The sequence below is a fragment of the Sphaerodactylus townsendi genome, linkage group LG01, assembly GCF_021028975.2.
Source record: "Sphaerodactylus townsendi isolate TG3544 linkage group LG01, MPM_Stown_v2.3, whole genome shotgun sequence".
NCBI lineage: Eukaryota > Metazoa > Chordata > Lepidosauria > Squamata > Sphaerodactylidae > Sphaerodactylus > Sphaerodactylus townsendi.
In genome coordinates this window covers 122380461-122401923 of record NC_059425.1, presented here as the reverse complement: position 1 = coordinate 122401923, position 21463 = coordinate 122380461, and the positions used below count along the sequence as shown (strand labels likewise).

Here is a 21463-nt window from a genome sequence, read left to right as displayed (position 1 = left end):
TTGTTTATGCAAGTAATTGTTCAGGCTACAAACAGGAAGAAATTGCCACTGTCTCTTGACAGCAAGGATAACGAGGGGGAGAAAAAGTCTTCCCATAATCACCCTGTTTGTGTCCTTGATTACAATCCCTTAATTTCTTCTGACATTTAAGTAGTATCAAAATACTGCCAGCTTTCCCCTTCCTATAAAAATATTTTTTAATTTGTTGACAATAGATATAGTAGAGCTAAACCAGACCTTTTCAACTTGCAGGCACAGGCAAATGGTTCAATCTTGATTCAGAAACATGAATAAAGTGTCTGAAATGGTCCATCTTAAGAATCTGGAACCAGTATATTCCAATATATATTATACAAAAAACGTTCATATAAAACCATAATGCTGCCTTTTTGAGGTCAATATCATGTACTCTGAGGCCCTTTCTGCACATGTAGAATAATGCACTTTCAATTCAGTTTGCAGCTGGATTTTACTGTGCGAAATAGCAAAATCCACTTTCAAACAATTGTGAAAGTGGATTGAAAATGCATTATTCTGCATGTGTGGAAGGACCTGAGTGGCAGCAGGTCTCCAGAGTTTTACTCCAAGATCTTTCATATCAATTACATCCTGATTCTTAACTAGAAACACTTGGAATTGAACCTGAGGCCTTCTGCATGCCACACAGATGCTCTTCCACTGAGCCACAGCCCCATCCCAATATCATGGCACCAGCAGTGATGTATATGTCCTACATGTTTCTATATAACCCATACTCCAAATAGATGAGCTGTCAATAAGATTGTTGTAGTTTCTACAAAATTAGCATTATTTTAAAGACTTGACATGTATTTGAACTGCAATTTTATTGTGACACAGTGTAGTTTTTCCTATGATATTCTGGCAAAGTTGGGAGCAGGAATGCAAGAGAACAGTACCAGAATACATTATGTCTCCACTGACAAATAATCACTGTAGGAGGAGGAATTTTCAAAGAAACCATCAAAGTAGCCTATGCAGATGTTCAGCCAACTGTTTTCTCATTTCTGGATGGAAAACCAAGGGGGGGGGGGAGGCTTTACATTCCAAACTGGCCTTTCTAAAGAGTCCCTTGCCAGTCAAATTGGTTCCATGACAACAGCCAGAAAAGCAGGGAGTTTCCCAATATTGCTGCTCATATTGTAGCTATTAGCTTCAATTTCTCTTGGAATGGGGTCAGAACTTTTGAATGATTCATATCACTGAAGGATGAAATGAAAACAAACATAGTCTGAAGTATGCAAGCCCCAACAAACCACATTAGAGGACTACTAGAATTGTTCTACTGAAACGCCATGCTCAGACAATTTTAACTTAAATAATCTTATTGAAATAAATGATTCTGAAACCAACCATCTGAAAATGGTGAATAACATTTTAATTCTAGATTTGAATCTGAAAATGTTGGTTAACCTTTCTAGCACAACTGTTCAGTAATTTTCCCAGATTGTTATGTGAGAGAAAATATTAGATCTATTTTCTTTGCCTTTGGGACAAATTTTGAGTGTTCAAATTGCAAATATATCTTCAAGCTAAAGCTAAAATAATTCATTTTTACACTGTAGTACATGGCAAACACTATTATGAAAGAATACCTTTTTTAAAAGTTTCAAAAGCTAATCATATCTATTTTAGTTCCCTGATTTGCTGCTGAATCTGATAATCACAATTCTTCAACAAAAGAAATTCTGGTTTGTAATTTTTCAGGAAATGCTATGCTGTTCAATAAGGTCTCATTAAGAGTATGGGTTTCTCTCACACTATGAGTGTTAAATTAGTTTGGAAAGGCTAGCAAGATTATATTTTCATTATATCTGAGCTTTGCATGAAAATGACGCATTCAGACCATGCCTCTTACATTTCATTAACTTTTGATTCTCCTTTTGTTCGTGTATGTGTGAGGGCAAGTGAGCAAGAGCGAGAGAGAAGCTGAGGATATACTAAGGCAGTGGTTCTCAACCTTCCTAATGCCATGACCCTTTAATACAGTTTCTCATGTTGTGTTGACCCCCAACCATAAAATTATTTGTGACTCGGTTCCTTAGACCATCGGAAATATGTGTTTTCCGATGGTCTTAGGCGACCGCTGTGAAAGGGTCATTCAACCCCCAAAGGGGTCACGACCCACAGGTTGAGAACCGCTGCACTAAGGGTTGCCAGCCACATGGTAGAGTTTAGAAATCTCCCAGAATTACAACTGATCTCCAGACAATAGAGATCAGTTACCATGGAGAAAATGATTGCTTTGAAGGGTCAACTATATGGCATTATACTCTACTGAGGTGTCTCCCCAAATTCCATCCTCCTCTGGCTCCACCATGCACGTAGGTAAGGCGGGGGTTCTCCGGTTTGAACCCCCCCATTCATGTCCGAAGCTCCGCCCCTCCGTTTGTGGGTTTTTAAAACATTTTAGTGCTTTTTTCGGTTTTTGGCCTGCAGGGGCGCATTGTTTGGGCTAACAGCCTTTAGGGATTGTTTGGGGGACTCTCCTGATGATACCTGCCAGGTTTGGTGAGGTTTGGTCCAGGGGGTCCAAAGTTATGGACTCCCAAAGGGGGTGCCCCATCCTCCATTGTTTCCAATGGGAGCTAATAGAAGATGGGGGCTACACTTGGAGGGTCCATAACCTTATACCCCCTGAACCAAACTTCACCAAACCTGGGATATATTATCAGGAGAGTCTCTTATTGATACCACCCAGGTTTTGTGAAGTTTGGTCCAGGGGGTCCAAAGCTATGGACTCCCAAAGGGAGTGCCCCATCCTTTATTGTTTTCAATGGGAGCAAATAGAAGATGAAGGCTACATCTTTGAGGGTACATAACTTTGGACATCCTGAACCAAACTTCACCAAACCTGGGATGTACTATTAGGAGAGTCTCTTATTGATACCACCCAGGTTTTGTGAAGTTTGGTCCAGGGAGTCCAAAGCTATGGTCTCCCATCCCCATTGTTTCCAATGGGAGCTAATAGGAGATGGGGGCTACACCTTTGAGGGTCCATAACTTTAGACCCCCTGAACCAAACTTCACCAAACCTGGGTGGTATCATTAGGAGAGACTCCTAAAGATACCCTGAAAGTTTGGTGCTTCTAGTTTAACAATTGCACCCCTGACAGCAGGCACCCCCCCAAATTTCCCCAGATTCTCCTTTTAAATCCACCCCCTTCGGCATGGATTTAAAGGGAGAATCTGAGATCCTCAGTTTAGAAGAAGAAGAAGAGTTTGGATTTATATGCCCCCTTTCTCTCCTGCAGGAGACTCAAAGGGGCTTACAATCTCCTTGCCCTTCCCCCCTCACAACAAACACCCTGTGAGGTGGATGGGGCTGAGAGAGCTCCAAAAAGCTGTGACTAGCCCAAGGTCACCCAGCTGGCATGTGTGGGAGTGCACAGGCTAATCTGAATTCCCCAGATAAGTCTCCACAGCTCAAGCGGCAGAGCAGGGAATCAAACCCGGTTCCTCCAGATTTTAGAATGCACCTGCTCTTACCCACTACGCCACATTGAAAGTGATGCTGTTTCAGGGTGGGGGATAATCCACCCCAAAACAGCATCACTTTCAATGTTGTTTAACTAGGGACCCCAGATTCTCCCTTTAAGGTGGATTTAAAAGGAGAATTTGGGCTCTCTAGTTTAAACACCATTGAAAGTGATGGTGCTTGGGGGTGGATTCCAGCATCACAGTAGCTGCCCGGGGGGGGGGGGGGGGGGGGGGCAAAACAGATTTTGCACCAGGCTCCATTTTCCCTCTATGCCTCTGCCCAGAGGGGAGGGGCAGGGCAGGGCAGTCTTGGAGAGCTGGAGACCTTGGAGAGCTGGGCAGGGCAGGGCAGGGGAGTCTTGGAGACCTTGGAGAGCTGCTTTTATAAGCGCTAGGCCAGGGGCGGGGCTTGGAGAGGCGTGGCCATGCCCTAGGGGCGGGTGGGGGTGTGGCCCCACCCCTGAACCCCCCCATAAAAAATCTATACCTACGTCTCTGGGCTCCACCCCCAAACCTCCCAGAATTTCCCAGCCCAGTGCTGACAACTCTAGATGCACTTCATGTATCTGATAGAGCTCTGGTCCACAAAAGATTTTGCCATAGTAACCCTGTTATTGTTTAAGGTTCCAGAAGATTTTTTTTTTTGCTGCAACATACTAAAATACCTCTCCAAGAGTCCTGACTGGTCCCATAAGTAGAAATGGGTAACACTATTTTGCCACCTTTCTGTATCCCATACTCAGGCATTAATACATGCTGTCAATTACTAGGCTTTTAATGCATAAATGGTATCTACATTGTGGAAGCCTACTCACCAACTGTTACAGTTATCATGAGTACTAGGCATCTACAAGTAGAAAATATGAAAATATAAATGTACCTCCAACCTTATGTACTAACCCTAACCCTTATGGTAATGAAAATTAATGACTCTAAAAAATTAAAATTATTAAGTATCATTTCAGTCTCATTAGTTATCATTTAATGTGTACCTTTTAAGGCTTGCTGCCATTTCGGTACGTCTGTGCACGTAAAGTGCCATCAAGTCACAGTTGACTTATGGCAAACCAGTAAGGTTTTCAAGGCAAGAGATGTTCAGATATGGTTTGTCGTTGCTTGCCTCTGTATAGCAACCAATTAGCAGTCTTCTATCCAAGTACTAACCAAGGCCAACTCTGCTTAGCTTCCAAGATATCCAGGTTAGGATTTTTCTGTAAACAGGAGTCTATAAAAGTAGTATGAGTATGAGGGAGATTTCTCCCATCACTCATCACCATGCTAAGAAAATGTAATTTGTTGATCTCTGAACTGATGGCAGCCACTGAAAGTCACAGGGTGCTGTCCATAAAAAGTGCCAGTCATGTTTCATTTTGCATGCACTGATTATAATTTAATCAGTGATTGAGAGAAACTGATCAGAACATCTGGCAATGAACATCTGGAAATGTTATTTTTCTAGAATAAATAACACAGGCATGTTATACTCCTTCCTTGTTAGTCTCAATGTCTCTCAAGTCACACATGCTCCCCAGAACGGAAAAGGGTAAAATGAAGATCTAAACAGATCCTCCTGAATTCATATGATTTTTGAATTGTAATGAAATGAAACAACCATGAAACTATAAAGCATGTCCTAGTCTACAGGCAGAATTAAAACAATCATGCATCACATTCTCCTTGGCGCACCAGTGGCACAAAAACCTGTTTGAAAAACAGGGATCCTCAGGATTTCTGCACTAAGTCATCCCAAAACCACCATCACATCACAGCTCAAGCCCTTAGCCACATGTCTGACCACAACAATCACACATCACATCCTCCGTGGTGCACCAGTGGTGCAAAAACCTGTTTGAAAAACAGGGATCCTCAAGGAGCCTCATGATTTCTGATTGTTGTTGTGATGCATGATTGTGGCTGAGGGCTTGAGCTGTGATGTGATGGTGGTTTTGGGATGAGGTAGCGCAAAAATCATGAGTATGCTTGAACATCCCTATTTTTCAAACAGGTTTTTGCGCCACTGGTGCACTAGAGAGCATGTGATGCGTGATTGTTTTGGTGCTGCCTGTAGAGTAGGACATATTTTATAGTTTCATGGTTGTTTCGTTTCATTACAATTCAAAAATCATATGAATTCAGGAGGATCCGTTTAGATCCTCGTTTACCAAGAACATAAGAACTAGCCTGCTGGATCAGACCAGAGTCCATCTAGTCCAGCACTCTGCTACTCTCAGTGGCCCACCAGGTGCCTTTGGAAGTTCACGTGCAGGATGTGAAAGCAATGGCCTGCTGCTGCTGCTGCTGCTCCTGAGCACCTACCAGAACCAATTACAAAAAAACAAAAAATGGTTAACTAACAGACGCAGATCAGGCGTTATATTGTGGTTAACTGAAGGGTAGCCACTTTTTTCCTGCTAGAAATTTTGCTGCCCATCAGGTAGACATTCAACAAATGGGTGTTTCCTAGCTGGAAAACCGGAAACAGTTGTATGTTCAATTGCTACATATCATGCAGTTGTTAAAAGCACGAGAGTCCTTGAGGTGGGAGCGAGAACTATTATAGGTTATTACTCCAATGTACTGTACTGCAAGGGGAAGGCGCTTTAGTCTGATTTCGGAGCCTCCTGCCGGCTTATTAATCCGTCCACACGTTTCTAGTATGGAGAAACGAATCGGATCAAATTGAGCTCCGGAGCGCAACAACCAGAAACGAACAGCCGCAAGTGGCACCCGCCTCTCTTTGCAGGGCGCGGCCAATGAAGTCGGGGAGAGGCGGGACGGAGAGGCGCCGAGAGCAGGCGGGGAGGCGGCCTGTTTAAAATTGTCGCTTCTGGATCGGGCATCCAGCAGGTCAGGAGGGGGTGGGAAGTGGACGCGGTCGTGGGGGGACAGGAGGTGGGAACCGGGAAGGGGCCTTTCCTTTGACGACTCCTTGTCGGGTGAACGGAGAGTTGCCGCCGTGCCAGTTTCACGCTCGAGGTCAAAACGAAGAGCTTAAAGCCGGCCTTGTGTCTCCCCACCGCAGCTCTTGCGTCTCCTTTAAATCCCCTGATGTTAACTGAGCTCGTCTTCCTCTGGGGTCCCCCAGAAAGTCTCAAGTTTTGGCAAAGAGGGGAATGGGCTGCAGATTGTCAAGGCTGCTGGTGGTTTAAAGGCCGTTTCGGGGGTGTTTCCTTCCTGCTTCTTGGGCGCCCCCTGACCTTTCTCTTTTGGTCCTCTGCTGCGAACGGGCTTTGGGGTGGGTTCCGCCCTCACCTGGCCAGGAGGCCACATGTTTGCCCCCCCCCCCGCCTTTCTCTTCCCCGGCGCCCCTTCGGACGAGTCTCGCGACAGCTGCCACTGATCCCTTGGGCGTGGGGGGGGGGGGGGAGGTGTGGCAAGAAGCTGCTGTTGCTGATGCTGGCTCAATTATATTATTTTGGAGAGGATGCTCCAGGCGGGCATTGCTTTTCTTCTTAACTGTTCGAGAAAGGGACACGGACACGAGGCAGGTTTTCTGCCCCCACAAGTGCTCTTCTTTCATTTTCAGTGCTAATGGTGCAGTACCTGATCTGTACTGTTGTAATAATGGCTAAGATATGGAAATGCTTTCCTAGTTATTTTATTAATAGTTTTAGCCAAGGCATAGTTATTTTTAATTGGTAAGGACTTAACACACATTAAGGTGTTTAAATTATCTGTTTGCTGAAAAGATCATTCCCTTTTGGTGTTTATCTAAAGCTAGGGGCCCTCAGTCCTATTCTTTGGCTATCTGTCCAGGACAGGAGTTGGTGCTCATAACTTGTTCAACAGAATGTGCTGAAGTGTGAATTATTTCCCTGGTGGAACAGCAGCACAGTAGGGAGCTGAATTCCTTCCCTGGGTTCAAGGGTGTTCCACGTAACAGGAGGCACAGTTGACAGTTTTTTGACAGACAGTTCGAGTCAGTCTTTTTTTCCTCCATCTAAAGAGATAAGGGCATGAATTATAGTTTGGGCCATTGTTGTGTGACCTCGTAAAGCAAGGTAACAGTGTCAACTAAGTGAGAAAGTGAGTCTCATTAGCATAGTAATTTCTCCACCTGTAAGTCCCTTTCCCCTCCCATATTCTGATCATAGATTGTGTGAAGTTGTCTGTAAGAGGCTTCACCTGTCTTTTCATTGTAAAATGTTACAAATGATGTAAGAGTGATTGGCATATGTGTTTCTATGAAACCTTCAAATTTTTATTGTAATATTGCTTCTACCATTAGTTAGAAGTCTATTTTGACTGCTGTCTAAAATAAAGTTGATTTTTACTTCTCACTCCCTGATGTGTGACTGACTGGATTTGTGTTTGGTACCAAGGTAAAGAGCCTGGACTCCTAAACTGGAAGAATACAGTAACGGATGCCTGTGTTTTCCTGAACGTAACAGCTATGGCTGAAAGGCTGTTGTTGTCCAGTACCCTAATAGTAGGGGAATATTTGGTAGTTGTTAGCCAGGGTAGCAGGAAAAGCACTTTGCATCCATCCAGTGATGCTGTTTTCCTACTTGCTTGTTCCAGCTTTTACCCATCAATTTTTTTTGAATTTTACTGCTCTGCAAAATGAGTTTCTAAAGCATGATTAAAAGTATTTCCCTTCTTTCCCTGGGCAGAGGAAGAGAGTAGCTTGATCTGTTCTCTTTAAGCAGACTTTCATTTTTGGCCTAGTTTTTGGATTGGCAGTGATAAATTGTGGCATTCTTTCGCCCAGTTTTAGTCACAAAACACATGGTATCCCTTTCATACCAACACTTTCGTTAATATTGAGCTGCAGAGGGCTGGAAGAGCCCAGCAGCATCTTTTCAATTTCTTTGCCAACATAAATAAATAAAAGGACTGCTTGTGCAATAGCCACACAAGTCTGAGAAGCTGTGCACTGCTGCCCCAGATAAGCTCTGATCATTCTCCTTGTTGCATTTAATTTTGTGTGTGGCCTTCTCTGTCTTTCCAGGTGGACCTTTATCCCTATGCATACTCTAAATAATTAATTATTTTGGCACCTAAATGTTATTCACAATGGTTAGCATTTAAGAAGGCAGTTTGTTGGTGGCACTCAGATATTGTGAAGCATCCAAGAGTAACTTCTACCAAAAAAGTAAAATGTGCAAAATAGGTTGCTGGTGTATGGTGATGACTAGGTTATATGGGTGGTGAATTCTGTCAAAGCCCCCTTCCCAAAAAAGTCTGCACTTGTGAAAGTGATAGTCCTGACTCACTTTCACACATCCTCTTTGATTGTCAATTATTCATCCATCTGTGAAACAAGAGTCTCCAACCCCTTGCTCGCAATATTTCAAAACTACCCTAATTCCCAACTAACGTGTTCACTGTTGGAAGAGAGGAACACAGAAATAACATCTACTGTTGCCTCCTATCTCACTTTAGTCCTCAAGACAAGACCTCTTAAGGACTTTCAGTCAGTTGGTCAACAATGAACTGGCCATGTGGCTATATGCATATATTTTTAATGATCCTAATTTATTGTAACAGAAGTTTAACACTAAGATTGTATGTTTTTATTTGTTTATTTTATGCCAATAATGGTATTGAACTGAACTGAATCCTTTGAAAGAAAAAAAATAATGAAGGGATAGAGGACAGGAGCCATTATGAGACACAGAATAAGTTTTCTTTTACAACAAACTGGGCAAAAGTTTTCTTTTCTTTAAACTACGTGTAGACATGCACAAAATATCCTGAAATGGATCTTGGGCAGTATTGCATCACAACATATAACAAATTTAACAATAGACTGCATTATATCATAGTGTTTTTTTCTGTTTCAGCTTCGGTGGGGAAACTGCCAGACTGAATGCCCCCTCTGCCTTATTCCATTTGCATATTTTTTTCTTTCTAAAATTAGAAAACAATACGTGGAGTTAAATGTGACTTGCTTCCTTTTTCTTTGCAAGTGGTGGCTCACTGGATTTTCTGTAATGGAGGTGAGTAATCTGTCATGTTTCTTTAGCAGCTCTTTAGTTAATTCTCAATTCCAAAGGAGTAAACATGTAATATAGTGAAAAATATATTGAGAAAAATGTAAATGTAATATAGTTGTGGCTTTTTCTGTAGAATCGTAGAGTTGAAAGAGACCACAAGGGCTATCAAGTCCAACCTCTCGCTGTGCAGGAATAGACAATCAAAGTACTTCTGACAGATAGCCATCCAGGCTCTGTTTAAAAATACCCAGGTTCTCTCAACATGGCTTCCAGAATTTAAGTCATGCATCTGCTAACAGGTGTAATCTTCCCTGATGTATAACACTCCTCCTCCTCCTTTCCTAGTTGGTCTATTTTTCCTAAATAGATTATATCTCTCAATTATTACATTCCAGTCATGAGACTCATTCCACCAGGTTTCAGTGAAGCCTATTAAATCATATTTGCTTTGCTGTGTTAAGAGTTCAAGCTCATCTTTTTTATTTCCCATGCTCTGTGTATTAGTGTAGAGGCATCTAAGGCCATGGTTCATTCCCCCTCCCTGTTTATTTAAGGTATTTTCTTCCACTGTTGGGTTCTTGAACTATTTGCTCAGTTCGCTCTATAACTTTTGAACTATTATCCCTAGCTCTTGATGAACTCCTGCCTTCTTGAATGCTGTCTCCCTCTCCTTCATAACTCAGTTTAAAGCCTTACTGATCAGGTTTGTGAACCTCCTAGCGAAAATGTTCCTACCTACAGCCATGAGGTGAAACCCATCCCCTGCCAGTAGTCCATCTTCATGGAACCACAGACCATGGTCCAAGAAGCCAAAATGTTCCTGGCAGCACCACCTGCAAAGCCAGTTGTTAACGTCCACTATTCTTCTTTCCCTCCCTGGGCCATGTCCTTCAACCAGGAGCTGAGATGAAATGACAACTTGTGCATCCAGATCCTTTAGCTTCCTTTCCAGAGCCTCAAAATCCCTTGTGATGTCCCGAAAGCTATGTTTAGCAGAGTCATTTGTTCCCATGTGGATCAAAAGGAGGGGATAATGGTTAGTGGGCTTTACAAATCTTGTCAGCTTTTCTGTGACATCATGGATTTTTACCTACCTCTCGAGACATCTTGTCAGGCTTGCAAATCACTGCTTCTCTTTTCCTCAGCAGGGAATCCCCGCCTACCTCCACCACCACATATCTCCTCTGGGGGTTTTTCAGGGGCCATTCCATGGGTTGAACCTTCTGTCACTTGCACATTCTCCAAGGACTGGCTCTGCTGCTCCTGTGCCTGTTCATTATCTTAACAGACAACTTCAAATCCATTCTGTAGCTTCATACTTACAGAATGCTCCCCAGTCCTTCTACAACTATATGTCACATTCCTCCAACTGCCTGCGTTTGAGAGCTGCTGTTATCCTCAGAGAGATCCCTGGTGTGTTCCCCACCCAGTTCTGTCTGCTCCACTCTGTCAGGGAAATCTCATTCTTCTTAATCGGCTGAAGAGCAGATAATTGCACCTCAAGCTTTTCCAAGAGAGCAACCAAGTTGCACTTGTTGCAGGTATAGGTCCCCTTATCCTCTGGCAAAAAACAAACATACCACAACTGTTGCAGGTGACAGCAGCAACTCCCTGACTATCCATATTTCGTAGTCTTAAATGGTACAGAAACAGATCTCTGGGCCTCCCTTTCAAAACGTCCCCTACTAAACTCTCCCTCAAAAACTGAGTGTTAGCCTTGCCTGTTTAGCCACGCCCCTGTTCACTGGGCTCCAGAGACTGAGACCTAGTGGCTGAAGCCTCTGCTCCCAGTCAAGTTTCTAACTCACCTTCTACTCCCTCCCAAAAGATTGGTTTTTACTAATAAAAACTGCACATGCCATTAGGTGCTTGCTGCTGTCTCTCAAATTCCTCAAACAAGCTGGATGGCAGTTACATAGAGCTGATGACTCACCAGAAGCCTCATCTCTCAGAAGCCTGAAGCAAGCACATGCCTCCCCCCACCAACACCCCCCCAGAAAATTACACACACACACACACACACACACACACACACACACGAGCCTTCCCAAGACTCAAAAAATACACACACATTTCAAAAACGTAACAGTTAAAGATGGCTAACCCCCCCCCCAAAAAAAACAGAGTTCACCTTTTGCTCTTTGTTCAGCTGCCTTCTGCTGCCTCTCAGAGATTATGTACCACTGCCTCAGAAATTTCTCAGAAGAATCGGATGGCAGTTAAAAAGTGTTGTCAAGTCACAGCCAACTTATGGTGACCCAAGCAAGGGACTTTAAAGGCAAGTGAGAAATAGAGATGGTTTGCTATGGCCTTCATTTACGGAGTCTTCCTTGATGGTCTCCCTTCTACGTACTGATCATGCTTAGCTTCCAAGGTCTGACGGGGTTGGGCTACACAAGTTACCAGATGCCATGCTGTTTTTCATACATAGGCTTTATAATCATTGCTAGAAGATGGGCAACTGAAGCCTGTGTGAATCTGCTTTCTGTGGGACTTACTCCCACATAAGTGTGCATATAGCCCAGGCTAGCTTGAGCTCGTCAAATCTCAGAAGCTAAGCAGAGTTAGTCCTGGCTAGTGTTTGGATAGGAGGTGACCATGGAAACCCAGGATACACAGGCTACACAGAGGCAGGCTATGGCAAACCAGATGCGAATGTCTCTTTCCTTGAAAATTCTACAGGGTCAGCATAACTCTTCTAGGACTTGATGGCATTTTCCTCTATCAAGTGCAAATTATCTGAGCCTAAAGAGGTGATGTTTTATATTTTGTGTTGGGTAGAGAAGAACTCATTTGGAGAGAGAGAGAGAGAGAGAGAGAGAGAGAGAGATCAGTGGTAACATGAAAAAAACCCACCACATATAATTCTCACAGTTTAAGAGTAGTGGGAATAATGTTGTTCATGAAGACAAAAATCTCAGATCACTGAAACAAGAAGTCGAGAGTGTATGTAGTTTCTGTGTTCAGTGTTCTACAATGATGCCAGAAAGCTTTATCTTAATTGTGAAATCAACTGTGGTAAGTAAACAACAGACTCCCATGTTAGTTATACACAATAGGCTGGGATGCATCAGACACATTCAGTCAGTTCAGTGTGATTAAAAATAACACATTGGGAATACATGTAGGCACATGGAAGAACATGTTGGATTCCCATGTAAAAACTATCAGGTACTTTCTTTGCTTCAATAATAGAGTTATATTACCAGTAGATGCCTTTTTAGAGTAGTTTTTTAGAGTAGTAGTTAGAGAATCAGACTTGAACTGGGTGACCTAGATTCAAATTCCTCTCAGTCATAAATCTTGTTGGCTGACCTTGCATTAGTTATTCTCCTCCTTCTTGATACTTGTAAAGCCTTGTGCTACTTCCATTGGTATTGAGAAGAAACATCCCTTTCTTTTATTATCTACAAAAAAACCCCTCAGTATTCAATTCTAAGAAAACTCTGTAACACTACAACAAGTGTGTGCCTTTGAGAGAACCATGTAAATGGGGCATAGAAACTGTGGCTGATTCTGCATGGGCCAAAAACAGCAGTGTGAAAACGGTGTGAAAATGGTGTAAAAGGGTTTAAAACAGTGTAAAAGGGGTTATACTATTTTCATACCGTTTTCACATTGCTGTTTTTGGCCCATGCGGAATCAGCCTGAGTAATAAAGATAACTTTGCTGGGGCAATGAGAGATTTCACAGGTTTGTAATCAGCTAAGTAATAATGGTACCTTGTATTGGTAATTATTTGTAAATTTTGATATGTTTTTCTTTGTGTATATTTTCTTTTCACTGTATATTTTCTTTCAGCCCTTCAGAATTACTTACCATGCTCAGGTGACATCTTTGCCTTGGGTGGGAAATGGTTCTTTCTCCCATTTTTGTCCACTACAAGCTGCCATAGTGGTTTTTTAAAAGATATATGTGTTGCAGGAAGCATAACATAAATAAAGAAATGTGTTGTTGTGCCTTAGACACAATGGCCTCTTCAGGGAACTTGCCTGTGGAAGTTCAGACCTCAGTAACCCAGTTCATCTGTGAGCCAATATTCTTTCTTGATTCTGGATTTGAAACTCATTTTGTGTTTGTCAAGTATCAGAGGGAATATGGCTGACTTAATGCTTAACTAATTCAGTAAGTGACATTATGTATCTTTCTGCAGTCTGTAGATACTGAGTCAAATTACAGCTACATAGGAAGCTTTGTTCAGCCTCCACATAAAATATCCATTCCATTTGCTGAGTTGTGGCCGAAGAAGACAACAGCTGTTGCAGCAGACACTCCTGCACCAAATAGTCAAGGTAAATCAGAGCAATGTGAATTATTACTAATTTACTAATTACTAATTTAAGCACTGAACTTTATCAAGATCCAGGCAAAATATATGGAGAACAGCGTTGAATTGACTTTCAGATCTTAAATAGTGAAGAGGTTATCTGTGGCATTTATCAGTGCTGGCATCTCTTCCCAGTACAGCCAGGCACGGGTGGGGCTTTACAAGTTTCAAGTACAGAGTAAAGGAAAATTGCCTGAGAGGAAAACATATTCCTGTTTTAGCTTGTTTCAAGTAGGTAAGTGGCCTTTTCTGGCAAGATGCAGTGGCTCTATTAAGAGAGGATACAAATCATGGCTTACATAATTTAATTAAAAGATGGGGTTTTAAAAAAGACCTTTTAAATTAATAAACTACTTTAGAATACTCTAGAACCCAACTGGCGGCTTGAGCTTTCAAAAATACAGAACGAGTACTGTATTGTGTTCTAATAGCCCTTGTATAAGGTCATTTGGAATAAAACTTGTTCACTAGCTTTCCAAGATTGCTAAAGTTTATGTTCCACTTTTCCAATTTCTGCCCAAATCAAACAACCCACATCTTTAAAAACACTAAAATCAGCCTAAAATCACAATAGTCTATTCCAAGGGGCGGGGTGGGGGTGGGGGGTGGGGGTTGTCTTATATAATACAAAAATTAATTGTCTCTTCAAAATGTCAAACCAAACAGGTGTCCATGCAGTAAATAGAAAAATCAACAAATGGCAAAAGCCTTTTGAAATAAGGAACCTGCCTTTTTAAAGCTAAATTTAGAAGGGGCTTTGCAGCTAATCCCAAGAAAGAGAAAATACTCCTTATAAACGCCAAGCTCACTATCCTGGCTGAGTACAACAGATAGAAGAGGCTACTAAAAAGCTTGAAGCTGGTGCATGGACTTATATCAGGAGAGTTCAGGCTCTAGGTAAGAACCAACCTCTTGAACCCAGAAGCAAGGTGTTCTTTGCAGCTATTTCAGTGCAACTGTGAGGTGCTTTTTCTCTCTCAGTGACTGGGGCAGTCCTTTTATTTTCTGCCCAGTTGTTATTGACAAATAATGTGTGCTCAATATATTACTTCTATATTTTGACCACAAGCTCCTGATGCTTCTTTCTCCTCCTGCATAATGGAGGTTTGGCTCTTTCCCCCCCTACATTGTAGATAAACTTACTTAGAAACAATTCAATAGTTGCTCATCTGAAGGATACATCGCCCATATTGTTCTGTTTACATTATGAATGATAATTGAATGATAATATGTATGTAATTTACAGGAACATGTAGGAATTTATTATTTTTTTCAGGTTCTAATCATTCAGAATTTGAAGATGTTTCTTTCGAATAGCTTGAAGTACAAGAGACATCAGAATAGTTTCACTATTGAAATATTTTCCAAAGTTTTTCTCATGTGTTTTGGCATGAAGCCATTTTTTGGCTGAAAATGAAATTTATCTTATTGATGACTATGTGGAAGATATATTTTTAATATTTTACTTCATTTGCCCTTGGACTATTTCATTATCTGAAAACTCTGTTGGTTCTTTGACTAAACCAAATATTGTACTTAGGGCTGGGGAAAGGAGAAAATTCAGAACGCACGAACGCACTGATGTCACCATTCTTCTCTCAGTCAAATATTTTTCAATGACTAATTACATCATTTGGTATAGACAAAAGCGCCTGAACTCCAACGATGCAACACTGGCTCAGGTCACCTTCTACATTAGGACCTTATGCTAGATCCTTGAGATTGAGTCACAAAGATCCACTAACCAACTGGCAAATGTCACCGTGGCTAACAAATTCCCTTGTACTCTTTACCTACAAACTCATTGAGAGTTCTGGTTGCTGTCACAGCCTTGACTTTCTCTCCTCTATTTCCTCTTTATCTACACAATGTCCTCAAGTAACCTCATCAAATCCTAACCTTTCATGAGTGTGCTGGCTTTACCTCTGTATCCCAGAAGTTTTCTGTCCGCTAGTTCCACACCTCCATTTGTTTTTCCACTTAAATGTCTCATTGCGTCTCAAATTATTTTCATCATTTCTTCCTCCTCATCTTTGTATACTCTCCATGTCTACTGATGTAATTATTTCCCACCCTATAGAACAGGCAGAGTCATTACTTTGTCAGTGAATGTTCTTTCCCCTTTAGTATTCAATATGTCACCAATTCAAGTTACCATTTTCTTAATAGCATTGCAGAAATGGAACCTTTCTTCTCTGCCTGGTGAGCAAAAACTCTGGTTCATGTTTTGGTTATCTCTCTAGGCCAGTGGTGGCGAACCTTTGGCACTCCAGATGCTATGGACTACAATTCCCATCAGCCCCTGCCAGCACCGCCAATTGGCCACGCTGGCAGGGGCTGATGGGAATTGTAGTCCATAACATCTGGAGTGCCAAAGGTTCGCCACCACGGCTCTAGGCTTATCTAGTGCAGCCACCTTTCCTGTGGTCTTCCTTATTCTTATACTGCTCCTCCTCAATTTAATGAACCCTTAGCTAACAAAACCATTCACTTTTCTCATTATCAAAGGCCTTCATGGACTTGCCCCTTGTCTCTCTGCTTTCATATCCTGATAGCTTCTTTCCCATAAACTTTGCTCCTTCAGCTCCACTGCTCTCTGCTGTATTTCTTCTGTGCCATTTCCCACTTAATGCTTCTTCTACTTGAAATTGCCTTCCTGATCATGTGTATTTACCACCGATCTCATTCAAGCCTCCCTCAAAAGCTTTCTTTTTACTGAGGCCTTTGGCATAATTCCTTAGTTGCCTACTTCTACTGAAACTAACTCCTAAGTAAATTTATTTGGAATAAGATATTTCCCCCCTTATTTCTAGTTGCTCATTCTATCTGTTCATCTTCAACTTGAGTGATGGTTATGCAGAACTGGATGTTGTAAGAGAAAATGAAAGAGACCATCTTATCTCTGCATCTTCAGCTTTCCATTCAAATGAAGGGTGTGAGGTTGTTTAAACGATTGTATGTTTCAAGCAGGTAAAGAGACATGCAGAGATAAAATGACTAGGTATGTAATATCTCATTTGTTGGAGATTGATGCAGGGTATGCTAGTTTATATAGTTCAGTCTGGGCTCTGTTTATGTAGCTGGGCTTCATGCTATTTCAGCCCACTTCTCCAGACCTCTGATCCTTTTCTTGGTAGACAGGCATGACTGATTTATGTATGAAGTATAGAATTAATTAAGAATGATGTTTCCTGTTCACTAGCTCTAGTGTCAGCTCTGAAAAGTCTTCAAGAAAAGATCCACCGCCTTGAGCTGGAGAGGTCACAGGCTGAAGCTGACCTGAATTGCCTGTCCAGAGAAGCTGCCCTGTATAAAAAAACTTTGCAGCATGAATCAAATGAGGAGGAGACGGCTCACCAGGAACTGATGCAAGAGAGGAAAGGTATTTCCTGGTATCACTGATAACAGCCTTACCAACCACATCTGTTACACCTTAATCTCAGAGGAGCGCTTATGTTGCTGGTTTGACATGCTTTGTTGATTCCCTCGCCTAATGTGTAATTAGAATCTGGAGTAAACAGTGATTCATTCATTTTTAGCTGATCATCTGCCTTCCATTTCCTTAATCTGTTGATTGAATTTGCATGTTGCCCAAACCTTAATATGGGTTTGAGATACTGAAACATGTATGGGATAACTTACAGTTTAGAAAGCTTTTTCTCATCAACAGTTTAGTAATTTTTCTGGCCAATGTTTGGTACTTATTGGATGTGGAGAGCATCCCCTGCACCAAGCCCAGCTCAGGGCCTTCAGTCATTCCTCCTCCCCTGCACAGGTGATCTTAAACCCGTTCTGTGGCCTGGTTGTGTGGCCACTATGAAGGCCTTGACTCTGAGCTGCTGGGCCCCCCTAGTGTTCCCTTTGCTAACTACAGGGGATGCGGGGCCGGGCAAGGCCCGGCCCCACCCCTCTCGCTTATTTTTCATTCTTTCCCTTCCCTTCACTAATTCTACTTTTGTCCCCTTTGTCACACTTGCTCACCTTCATGTTCTCTCCTCCATGTCTTTCACAAACCCCTTCTGCTTCCTCCTGCCCTCCTTCTCCCTCAACTGTTCCTCCCCCACCCCTCCTTGCTTTCCTCCACCCTCTTATGGGCTGGGGCTGGCCCCCAGGTTCTCCTTGGCTCTTGGACTGTCTGTCCCACCCAGCCAGGCCTCAGATTGGCCCCTTGGCATGAGAGCCCACCTGCCCATTCAATGAGCAGAGGAAGTGGTGTGGTTGAGCCAGGCCAGTGGCGTAATGTCCATTGGGCATGTGGGCAGCTGCCCAGGGCTCAGGAATTTTGCAGGGCATGCTACTGCATTTTTATTTTTGGTATTTTTTCACGTTCTCCTGAAGATACCCTGAAAGCTTTGTGACTGTGCCTTCAGAAATGTGCACCCCACAGGCTGGACCAGATATTTTCCATTGACATCAATGGAAAAAAATCAATGCAGAAGTAAGATTCTTGGGCAAATTTCTGGGGGTGCCTGTCAGGGGTGCAATTGTTAAGCTATCGGCACCAAAATTTCAGGGTATCTTCAGAAGACTGTCTTGATGACACCCCCCCAGGTTTGGTGAAGTTTGGTTCAGGAGGGGGCAAAATTATGGACCCTCAAAGCCCCCATCTCCTTAGCTCCCTTTGGGGGTCCATAACGTTGGACCCCCTGAACCAACTGCACCAAACTTGGGAGGTATCATCAGGACAGTCTCCTGATGATATTCTGAAACTTTGGTGCTGATATCTCTAAAAATGCGTCTTCTGCAAGCCAAAATGCAAAAACACCAAAAAATAAAATGCATTCAAGAATCTTGGATTTACCGCAAGTTCGGATTGCGCAGAGTTCGGAGGGGGCGGGCTCAGGCCCTTGGCCCTCCAAGCGCCTCCAAATCGGCTCATCTCGGCCCAATCTGTGGATTGGGCTAACCCGAACCGCCAAGCCTTGTTGCCTGTGCTCCGCCTCTTGCCAGCCCTGCTGCGTCCTTGGATGGATCTTTGTGGGGTGACAGGACTAGCAGTCAGGGGTGCATGTGCACCTGGCCGACCCACTGACTGTGCCGCTCTCCCCTGGATGCCACTGCTGCCTGCCTGTCTCCCGCATCTCGCACCCTTTCTCCGGTAAGGGGGGGCGCCTACATTCAGGCGACAGGGAGCGGGGAAGCCACAAGCCACCAGGGGAGGAGGATGGGGGAGCTCCGCCGCCCATGGGGGGGCATCAAACTCAGGTTTTGCCCAGGGCTCCAGTTTGCCTCGTTATGCCCCTGAGCCAGGCCTTGGCATTGTTCCACCCCATACCATGGCATAGGTTGCGGTCCTTTTGGGGCTTCTTTGTTGTCCAGCTATAGGTAGGGAGACTTTCCTGGGCTGGCACTTTCCTGACTTTCCTGGGCTGATGTTGTCGGGCTTCCTGGCTCTTCCACCTCACTCTGCCTCTGGTGGCTTTTCAGTTTGGTGCAGCCTCTCCATGCCCCACCCCTGTTGCTATCTCTGTACAGCTGTTGCCTCCCGGGCAAGTTCAGGGAAGTCTGGGCTGGCTGGGGACGCCAGTTCTATACTATATGAAGGAAAATCATCTTCAATATTTTTTAAATTCCATATAAAACCAACGGTTAGTACTATTAGTGTAAAAATTATACTGGTTTTATGTGAGTCATAACACATTTCTAGATTTTCTTATGGGGTGAAAACAATTTAAAAGCTCCTAGGTGAAGTTCTAAAGTGGCCACAATTAGTGCCTCTGTGCAGCAGACACAAGCAAGGTAATCGATTTTGTGACTGTCAATCAGGCCCCAGCTGTCTTGAAACTTTTACTGTATTGCAATAACGTTTCAATATGGAGTTGTGAATGAAATTATAAACGAGATGAACGTTCACCCTTCCTTTTTCCCTGTCTTAGATGTGAGTGTTCAGTTAAGCGCAGCTCAGTCTCGCTGTTCTTTGCTGGAGAAACAGCTCGATTACATGAGGAAAATGATGATCGATGCGGAGCTAGAAAAGAAATTGGTTCTGGAGCAGCAGGTGCATAGCTTTAATAATTCTGTATTTCCACTTCCTTTGTTGCCCTACATCAGAAAGGCCGTGCGGTAACTTTACCTGTGCAACTTTCTTCTATTATCTTGGTTGTCCTAGAAACAAAGACAGCTTGCAAAGTTCAAGTTGTACAAGATTTATTCTTAAAGGTTAGAACCAGCACTTAGGGAAAAGCTGGCTGTGGAATCCTGGGAGGAGTGGGGAGGAGAGTGTTCCCCCCAGGATCCATGGTCAGCTTTTCCCTAAAAACACAAAAGCAATGAAAAGCAGCCTCAACAATATCGATATAAGCAATATCGATATTTCCTTTAAAGGATTAATATCGATATTGTTATAGCAATATTGTTGAGACTGCTTTTCATTGCTTTAAAGGGTAGTATCATTGTTTTAAAGGTAATATCTTGCCTTTTGAGTGGGGGCAGGCAGCTGTGATCACGACTGCGTGGCAGACAGTGGAACTTCTCCTCCTGTTCAAAAAGGGAAATGCGAGGAAACCCCATTGCGAAGGGACCGTGAGGCTAAGAACGCTATAGAAAGCGCTCCATGCATAATGGGCCTGAGATTTGAAATAAACTTTTTAGGATATGCAGATGGGAAGCTTCTCATAACTATACATAAAGAGGTGTTCTGGGTTCCAAGAAACTGCTCTTTACATTGTGTAAACAGCTGAGAATGGTTTTGGGTTGAAAGATATTAGTAGTTATATATTCCATTTTTCTAGCTTTCTGAAAACCTGAACTGGAAATATGGGAGGCTGGTGCTTCTGCCCAAATCTAGAAATGTAAAAAAAAAAAAAGAAGGAATTGCACTTGACAGCCATGTGCAATTTACCCCTTTAAAACACATATTCCTAGTTGTTCCCTGTGACTGATGGAAAGATGCAGTATCACGTGGGTTGTTCAGTGCTCATGGGGAATGCATTAACTGAGACAACCATCTATCTACATTGCAGTAAAAATGCACATTCAATCCCGGTCAATCAGCACCACTTTCTATACACATGAGTTAGTTTACAGTGTTAACTAGTGCAGCTGTAATATGTAGATTTGCATGCATGTGTAAGCCTCCTACCATGTGCCTAAGGCACTTGCTGAATCAGGGTTCTATCTCTGACATCTTTTGTGGCACTGAATTTGCTGTGAATCATTTGAGCAAGGTTTGCAATTGGTTGCAAAATCATTATCTCATTTACGTTTTCAGACCCATCTCCAGAAGGAAAAAGATCAGAATCAAATAGAGATATGTGCAAAACTTGACAAGCTTGAAATTCTGGAACAAGAGTGTCGCCGACTTACTGGCACTCAGAAAGGTGCAGAAGTAAGTAAATCTGAGATCATCATTAGTTGTCTTTCAAGTTGTACCATCCTAAGACACCAGGACATCACTGGAGTGGCATCAGTCCTGTTTGTTAGGATCCTGTGCTGGTCCAGTAGAGGGATATATGTGAAAGAAAAAATCCTCACCAAAGGAGAAAGAGTATAATAATCTCAGCACGTTCCATTAGTCATGGAGTGGTGTGTCAATGGGCAGACATATTGAATCCACTATCAGTTGCTGACATGACTTTTATGATGTCAGGCCAGCCCACACTCCGACTAGATGAAGGGAGGGAATTAAGGGACCACAAGCATCCTTCACTGGAAGGAACACCATTATCTGACCAGGAGGAGTCCAGAACTAAATAAGTGT

At 42.8% G+C, this 21463-nt stretch overlaps 1 protein-coding gene across 5 annotated transcripts in view; it reads left to right on the top strand.

Annotated features, from left to right (window-relative positions):
* The window catches only part of CEP57L1 (centrosomal protein 57 like 1), a 36342-nt gene that overhangs the window by 4226 nt on the left and 10653 nt on the right, over positions 1 to 21463 (top strand). For 4 of the 5 annotated variants that reach the window (XM_048493117.1, XM_048493139.1, XM_048493148.1 and 1 more), the window contains 5 exons: positions 9285 to 9440; positions 13591 to 13729; positions 16967 to 17146; positions 19641 to 19762; positions 20975 to 21091. In XM_048493117.1, coding sequence (XP_048349074.1) covers positions 9285 to 9440; positions 13591 to 13729; positions 16967 to 17146; positions 19641 to 19762; positions 20975 to 21091 — 714 coding nt within the window. Of the gene's footprint in view, positions 1 to 6216; positions 6346 to 9284; positions 9441 to 13590; positions 13730 to 16966; positions 17147 to 19640; positions 19763 to 20974; positions 21092 to 21463 lie in introns of those variants that run through there. The other variant, XM_048493128.1, reaches the window with a different exon arrangement.